Consider the following 8,848-nt stretch of genomic DNA (forward strand, 5'->3'; position numbering starts at 1 on the left):
AGGAACTGAGTAAAAAAAAGTAAGAATGAAAATTCTGTCTACAGCACCATTTCTAGCAACAACTTCTTGAAAAACTTTACTTTGCTGTGTGGTGTTTGTTGCCCAGTACTCATTCTTCTGTTGATTATGCTTTTAAGTCTGAGATAAATGTAAATAAATGACATAAATTTAAAACAAATATCTTTGAAAATGACAAGACTGAAAAATTTGTCCTGTAATATCAAATGATTGTTTTAGAAATTGAATTTTGGTGAATTTCTGGGAAGTACCAGGCGTGAAATTTCCTCTCTACTAAATTTTCTAGTCAACTATTCAGTGGTTTTAGTTGCGTTTCCATTACAAATGTGCGCAAAACGTTGACAATATTCTGCTAACGTCAAAAAAAAAAAATAAAATCAAACAAATATCAAAAAATCCCCAGTTTGAAGCAGAAAATTACATTTATTTCAGGCTGCACTAAGGCGCCGGTCATGTTGCAGCAGTTGAATCCAAATGCAAGCTGAAAAAGAGGCTGAAGGTAGCAGTTAGTTATTTTAACCAAAAAGATAATAAACTTACAAATTTATAGAGACGGACGGCATAGGGTTGCAAGTAGAAGCAAACGCTAACAGGGGAGAAGGGAAAACATAAATCTAACCATAAAAAAGGAGAATTAAACACTAGAAATAAATAATAAACAACTAAGAACAAACTGAAATAATCAAAGAAATATACAGAAAAATATCAAATGATCAAAGGGTTGTTTTTATGAACGCAGAAAACCATAAAAACAACCCATGAACCTGACAGTGCCACTTTGTTAGCAACACCTCTATACTATACTCTATATTTGTTTTTATGCTAACTTTGTTAAAATGTCGTCCAAATATTCACACTGATAACTAAACATAGATTCAACTTGAAATACTGTCCACAGTGAGTTGGCCTTCAGTTGAGGGTTTCAGCGAAGGAAAAGAAGTTAAACAGAGTGAGCATACGACAAGACTTGTAGCTTCCTGTTTGTGTATTTAAAGAACCGAGACATGACACAAATCTCCAAAAGAAGAACCTCCAGTGCCAGATCAGAATAATGCAACGCAGACATCATATGTGAGTAGCAGAAACAGTTACTCTTCTTTTCATTATCAACAACAATAATGGCCATTTAGATGCTAAACTAAAGTTCTTTCAGATGAGGTTGTCGTTCTTGTTAAGAGAATATACCTAAGCTGGAAACGACATTAAGTAAAAACAAACAACAACAAAAATAAAAAATAGTTACATTTTGAACTATTTTCAGCAACAGAAATAGTGAAAAAGATCCTCTTAAGAGTTGAAAGAGGTTATTGTTGTTGATAAATGGTTGGAGATAAACCAACCATTTATCTCTTGATAATTTTTGTTCACCATGTTGTTTATAGTTAAGATGACGAGTCTGGCATGGAGCAGCTTTTCCTCTAGTCCTCAGCATTTCAGTATATTCTGTAAGTTTATATGGCTAACACTATTTTCATAAATACAGACATTCTGGTGCTCTGGGGGTCTTCTGATTTGTTCAAGTAACTTTAGCAATTTTTATAGTTTGCATGATTTTTATGATGTTATTAATACATTTAACGTCTCTGAACACGGTGCTGGATCACAAAACTGTTCAAATTATGTGTCACTATTTTTGGGATTTTTCACCAGTTCTATGTTTTGTCTTTCACATAAATGTGTAAAGATTATGAAATTATGTGTAGCTTTTTAACAATTTTATATTTTGGATGGAGTTCCTTCAGGATGTGGTAGTTTCCTATCTCTATTTATTTTCTGTTTCATGAGTTTTATTCACTTTTCAAAAATAAATGTGATGTTTTGTGCTAATAATGAGCCAGGTAAATCTGGACTAATTCATAATTTTGTATTTATTATGAAATATTGCTACGGTTACTTGAGTAAAATTTCTGGATTCTCTGCCCACTTGTTTTAGCTAAACAAGTAAATTTAACCAAAAATTCACCAGACAGAAACACGGCTGCAGATTTTGTAAAGTTTCAGAAGTTTTATAGTTTTTTTTGCCTGATACTGTTATTTTTTGTTACTGATATGACTTATTGTCTTTTTTATCCTTGAAATACCAACATTTCCATAGAACTTCATATTTTGGTCTGGATGATAGGGTAATGATTGATATTTTGATCAGTTACTCAGTACTTGAGTAGACTTTTTACTAAATATTTTTTTTACTTTTACTGAATAAAAATATGTTGAAGTAGTGCTACTCTACCCTTCTCTGATCTTCCATTTGTGTATCTTTTGCATGCAGGTAATTATTCTTGAGTGACATTGTCAACTACCTCAAACTAAAGAAATGGCCACTGCTAGACATCCGTCTTCATGCTTCGTTCTGCGGATTCTCCTTCTTGTTGTTTATTTCAATCTTTCACTTCCTTACGTGCTGAAAAAATGCACAATACGTTACCAGGAGAATCCCTCCGCTGATATGGCTTTGGACTGTGCAAACAGGAAAATCGAAAAAATCCCCAAAGACATCCCCACAGATGCAGTTTCACTGAACCTGAACAACAACTGGATGCAGAAAATTAATGAAGGAGATTTTTCTGGCATGTCAAAGTTGAGAACTCTGGATTTAACATCAAATCAAATTGCTCATGTTGATCAAGGGTCTTTTATTGATCTGATGTTTCTACAAACTCTCTGCATGGGAAATAACAAACTTAATGTCCTGACAAGCAACATGTTTCAGGGTCTGCACAACCTTACTGTTCTTTTTCTCAACAACAACGGTATTCAGGTCATTCATACAAGAGCTTTCCAGTTCCTCACTAGCTTACAAACTCTAGATTTAGGAAACAACAGGCTTCGACAGATCACCGACATTCAGCCTGTCCTACAGTTACCTCAAATCACGATGCTTGGACTTAAATGCAATGGGTTTTCTTCCTTTGAGACCAAAGACCTGCTGCTGAATCAGCCGTCAAATCTTAAAGAGTTGGATATTTCCGGTGATTCCCTGACAATTTTCAGCATCTCTACACCCGTCTTTCCTTACCTCCAGAAAATAGAGATCTCCATGTGTTTTTGTTATAAAGACCTGCAATGGGAAATCCCTGACAAAGAGTTACTGAGGAACATATCGTTTTTATATCTCGGGAGGTCTATTCTTTCTTTCGAAGGGATCACAAAAGTCCTGCAGAGTCTTGACTCTTTAAGCCATCTAAGACTAGAAGCCCTGAAGATGCATCTTTACGAAGGACTATTATCTACAATTTGCAAAATACCAACACTGAGGAGGCTGGATTTGTTTAACAGTCATATAAACAATTTGCCTATTAAACTTGAAGTCTGTTCTCAACTCACAGAGCTTGACATGAGAAAAAGTGATGTAGACGAACTGCCTGAAGGGTCACTGGGGTCAATGAAGCATCTCCGATCGCTAAACGTTTGTGACAATCAGCTAACCCAAGTTCCACATGATGCGAGAAGTTTCAGCTCCCTTGAGATCTTTAATCTGAATTACAATTACATATTAGAGTTGACCTGTGAGGACTTTGTGAACACAACACAACTGAGAGAGCTTTACCTGAAGAGAAATCGCATTAGCCAAGTGGATTACTGTGTTTTTCTAAACCTTGAAAACCTAAAGCTTTTGGATCTGAGTTCTAATCAACTGATGACATTTGAAAACAACATTTTTTTGCCAAAGCTTGAAATTTTAAACATAAACCACAATGAAATAGCTTTCCTAAAGATGCCTGATTTTCTTGGTTTCCAATCCCTGAAACAGTTGGATCTAGGAACAGCTTTCTTTGATGGGATGACACAAAGATCATTTCATAAAGTCAATAAACTGGACAATATTATTTCATCTCGAGACAAAATATGGAAATTAAAGCTCTTGGAAAATCTAACAATAGAATTGAACCCTCAAAACCTTCTCAGCAGTCTTCAAACAAACTCTTCTAGAGATATCATGGTCTTTAAATCAATGAAAAGATACACAGTAATCTGCAACATTTATTGCTTTCCACATCAATTAGCAGATATACTCTCGTCTATGAGATATTTGGAGAATTTTACAGCTGTCAAAATCTTTATTGGAGCTCCTCCTTTAGGCATGTTTTGGTCCAATCCCTATCTCAAGAGTGTGACATTCACAGAGACTGATTTTTCAGACGTGGGTCCAGAACTCTTCCTTCAGATCCCAAACCTGCACAGTCTTGAGCTTTCCAAATGCAACATCAGCTCTTTGGATTTTCTGGTGAAGGCCAACCTTTCAGCACTCAGATACCTGAAACTGACCGACAATGAACTTGATATGATTAATGACACTGTGTTCAAGTCTTTCCCTTCTCTAACGTACTTGGACCTGGACAACAACCCCTTCACCTGTAACTGCTCAAATGCAGGCTTTATCCAATGGGTGAAGGACAACAAGAAGACACAGGTGATAAATGCTCATCAATATAAATGTTCCACACCTGTGGATAGACGAGAAAGTTTGTTACTGGAATTTGACGTTCATTTGTGCTGGGATGATGGCAGATTTTTCTACTTCATTTCCAGCTCTTGTCTGGTTGTTCTGACTCTTCTCACATCGTTCATCTATAACTTCCTGTGGTGGCATCTCACCTACACCCTCCACCTCTTCCTAGCCTATTTCTATGACAATCAGAGAAGGAGAAAGGAAGTCCTTCATCGGTTTGACGCCTTTGTGTCCTATAACGTCCATGATGAGGGCTGGGTTTACAGGGAAATGCTCCCAGTGTTGGAGGGACAGCAGGGCTGGAGACTCTGTCTGCACCACAGAGACTTCCAACCAGGTAAATAAAGTCTTTTAACTTTTTATTTTCATGACGATACTGTTGAATGACTGACGTGGTGCTGCGACAGACTGGCGACCTGTCCAGGGTGTACCCTGCCTCTCGCACGAAACGTTCGCTGAAGATAAGCACCAGCACCCCTCCCAACCCCACTAGACCCAAGGGTGTTAGAAAATGAATGGATGGACGTTAGAAAATGGATGGATGGATAGATGGACGGACGGACAGACGGACGTGGTAGATTGAGAAATTTTGGTGAAATTTTTATAGTAACTTTCTTTAATCTGGACATTTTATGAAAAAAATCACATGCTGCATATTTTTTCTACTTCCACTTTTATCTCTACTGCTTTTAAAACCACCCAGCTCGGTTTCAGCTGTAACTTAATGTTTTGTAATGTGTGGAAAATTACCCGTTTCAAAACTCTTCGGAATGTAACGTCCGAAACCAGCACGCACTGGCCTAGTGACCCCAGAGAAGTCCACCCCGTTACCTAGCAACCTCAGGGAAAGCCCACCCCGTCACCTAGCAACGCAATCTGAGTTCCAATCATGTGCTGTACTATATCTCCCGGAAAAGACAAGTGAAATGTTTTGTTTTATTTTCCTGGCTCACCATTCAGAAAGCATTTGATGGATTCTTGTTTTTTGTGCAGGTGACTTTTCTTCTGCTTTTCAAAGATGTACGGTTGTATAACTGCACATCTGTTCGCAGCCATTTTTAATTATGGCTTTAAGATCGAAAACTGCTGCTAGGTGGTCACAAATTTACTCGTAAACTTCAGCCAATAAGTGAAGGAAAGTTTTGCACCAGAAAACGTTTTTGTTTCATTTTAATAGTGCCCTTTAGAAAATAAAATTATTTTTTTCTTTTTTATCTAAGTTAACATTCTTGGTGGTTGTTGTGATATTTTCCTCGCTAAGCAAAAATAATTTAAAAAAACAAACAATGACTACAGTATATATTAAGCATATATCTTTCAACAGGAAATTAACTTATATGCCAGTAATGTCATAAATTCATTACATTATCAGTGAAAGGTCCTAATAACAATAACATCAAAAAATAATCCAGTAATTGTTTTTACTTATCAATTTGTGTTCTTTATAGTTTTTTTTTGTTTGTTAAAAAATAAGTTTAGCAATTCTCTTTGTGTTTGTTAATATCCTGTTTTTTTTTTTTTTTTTACTTTAATCAGAAATGACAAAACATGCACTTAATGCACTACATGTGTGTCCGCAGGTAAACCGATCATAGAGAACATCACTGATGCCATCTATGGCAGCAGGAAAACCATCTGTGTGATCAGCCGCAGCTACCTGCAGAGCGAGTGGTGCTCCAGGGAGATCCAGATGGCCAGGTGGGGGCGCTGTCTCTTTTTATAAACAACAAAAATAAAACTTTATGGAGTTTTATATACATCACCAACTAAATAAATCCAGCTTTTCAAATTGTAATGTGAGAACTTAATAGAAGAGGATAGAAGATGCTTTTAACATATATGAAATAATTTGTGGGCATCTTGGTGAAAAACCTTTCAAAATTAAAAACAATGCATTTTTTACTTACAGAATTATATGCTCTAAATCAGTCCGAAGTTTTTGTTCCTGGACCCAAGACTGGCTAATTTAAACAACTCGTGGGCCACAAAAATCATTAAATTAAAAATGAAAAAAATTGTTTGTGATTTTCCTTCTTTAGTTTCACCTGCTCAATAATAAGCAAAATTGTAATGAAAACTATAAATCCTTAAAGATCCAAAACATTAAAACGGCTTTGGACTGTTGCCTTTATTAAAAGAAAAACACAATTTCAAAATATTTGGAGTCATCAGTTGATTTCTGGTTTGTCGGCCAAATTTTTACAGTTCTTGACTTTTAGTCGGGGGGCTGATCGAAATCCTTTCAAGGACCACAAATGGCCCCTGCTCTAAGTGATTCTATCTCTTTATTGTGACAATCAGGGTTTACAGCTCAGGAAAATTAAATATATAATAAATATACATAGATACTGAGATTTATTGAATTGAGCATCTGATCAATGATTGATGTGGAATACATGCTTTGTAATTTAGTTTTTTCTTAAGGCCTTTTTTTTTTGGCAAAACTGTTATAGCAAAAACTTGTCAAATTTGTAATAATTTTTGCATTCGTTTTTCATCAAATTAGCAATAATTTATAATCGGACATTGTCACTTAATACAGGAATTACTCTTGTTCACATTTAGGCAATAATATTGCCCTTTAAGATTAAAAGTGCACTAATTACGCTGAATGGATTAAAGCTAGCTTTAGAACTAATCAATATTCACAAATATTGACAAATGATATCTCTCTTTCACCTGACTTCTTTTAGCTTTCGCCTGTTTGATGAGAAGAAGGATGTGTTGGTCCTGCTGTTTTTAGAAAACATTCCTTCTCGTCATCTGTCTCCATATTACCGCATGAGGAAGCTGGTGAAGAAACACACCTACCTGAGCTGGCCTCAGGCTGCACAACATCCAGAAGTTTTCTGGCAGAACGTCCAGAGAGCTCTGCAGACAAGGGGCGCTGTCACTGAAAACGCGGACCCGCTGACCTGAGAAAATGTAAAGAATTGTGAGATCACAGTTGAAATTAACCATTCATTAACTCTATTTCAAGATGTTAAAGGGTGGACCTAGCTCCGCCCTCAGGGTGCAGCTCCTCCTTGGAGCTTCTCGCGACTCTCCCACTTGGCTCCTTCATACTTCTTTTTGTTAATTCACTAATTAGTGCACACAGAACAAACATTGGTGTGTGCAAAATAACTGGATAAGAGAACGAATAACAGCAACAAAAATAAACAAAACAAAAAGGACTTATGCATTAAGATGGATACAGCTCCTTCAGACTAGCCAGCAGCTTTCTGACTGGTCTAATGGAGAAACAGTATCGCTGATGGTTTGGCATAAATGTAAATAAATGTCCAACCCACAAGACTATCCTTCAAACACACATTCATGCAACTCCAATAGCATTACTTAGTTAAGAAAAAACTTGCGAAACAAAGTTGTTAGATTTGCAAATAAAGGTTTTTCTTCATGTGTGATTATGAAGCATAACTTTGCACTGCCATCGTGAAAAACCTGCAGGCGCTGTCTTCCAATGTGCAACAAGTTGCTGCTCATTAAGCAGCATACTGTAGTTCAGTTTTTTCAGATGCAAAGAGTAGTTGAGTTTTGCCGTCAGAGGAACTGAAAGCTGTTACTTGTCGCCTCTTTTATGACTCAGTTTCTTGCAGACAGAATTAGACTGCGATGCATCTGTGCAAACTGGAGGTCACACATCTCATCAGCTTTCTGCGATGTTCCGCTTTCTGATTGGGAGGAGGATTTCTACTGAAGTTAAACCCATTAAATTTAAAAGACAAAAACAGCTCAGATTCAACCTGCCGATACACATGGAAAAAATGGCAGTTTTTTTTCTCATGCAAACACTGTAAATCTTTGAAACTTTAGAGCACTATTGTGTTGACATGTGAAAGAACAACATATAATGCAACTCTAAGCAAAATTTTTAAATTGTTTTATTTTCTGTGCCATCTGTTCAGTTATATCTAGTGTTTTTTTCAATGTCTTGTTCTCATTATGTAATTTTAGCCTTTGTCTTATTTTACTATTTTATACGAAAGAGGATTAGGGCCACCGAAATTAAAGTCAGAATTCTGACTTTCTGACTTTAAACTCAGAATTCTGACTCTAAAGTCAGAATTCTGAGTTTAATTTTATTTTATTTTTTTTCCGGTGGGCCTAATCCTCTTCCGTAACTTTATTCTTTTGTTTAAAATAAAATCTTAAATTTTCTGTTTTCAACCTGCAGGAATTTGTTCCCGAAGTTTGTTCTCTTTCTGTATAAAAATGTGAAAATGACAAACAAATGGTTTATTATACAAATAATATTATGTTGTATTCATGTTATATCCTACAAGACATTCCAGCAAGTTCTTGATCTATTCACAGAGGAATATTCCTTGATCATCACTCAATGGAGACTCAACAAATCCCACTTTTTACCTCTCCTGA

At 36.2% G+C, this 8,848-nt stretch overlaps 1 protein-coding gene across 1 annotated transcript; it reads left to right on the forward strand.

The window, feature by feature from the left end:
- Positions 1-1,004: 1,004 nt before the first annotated feature.
- LOC116731671 (toll-like receptor 13) lies at positions 1,005-8,460 on the forward strand. Its single transcript, XM_032581487.1, has 5 exons — positions 1,005-1,089; positions 1,401-1,463; positions 2,288-4,805; positions 6,049-6,166; positions 7,162-8,460. Exons 3-5 carry the CDS (start codon positions 2,333-2,335, stop codon positions 7,385-7,387), a joined length of 2,817 nt encoding a protein of 938 aa, XP_032437378.1. The 5' UTR covers positions 1,005-1,089; positions 1,401-1,463; positions 2,288-2,332; the 3' UTR covers positions 7,388-8,460.
- Positions 8,461-8,848: the final 388 nt, after the last annotated feature.

Source organism: Xiphophorus hellerii, chromosome 13 (assembly GCF_003331165.1).
Source record: "Xiphophorus hellerii strain 12219 chromosome 13, Xiphophorus_hellerii-4.1, whole genome shotgun sequence".
In the NCBI taxonomy this organism is placed as follows: domain Eukaryota; kingdom Metazoa; phylum Chordata; class Actinopteri; order Cyprinodontiformes; family Poeciliidae; genus Xiphophorus; species Xiphophorus hellerii.

What these genes read in the sequence shown, in the direction of transcription:
- LOC116731671 (XM_032581487.1), top strand. Translation starts at nt 2,333, where the DNA reads ATGGCCACTGCTAGACATCCGTCTTCATGCTTCGTTCTGCGGATTCTC. An exon ending in CCACAGAGACTTCCAACCAG is followed by an intron (nt 4,806 to 6,048) that starts GTAAATAAAGTC and finishes GTGTGTCCGCAG; the next exon opens with GTAAACCGATCATAGAGAAC. An exon ending in AGGGAGATCCAGATGGCCAG is followed by an intron (nt 6,167 to 7,161) that starts GTGGGGGCGCTG and finishes GACTTCTTTTAG; the next exon opens with CTTTCGCCTGTTTGATGAGA.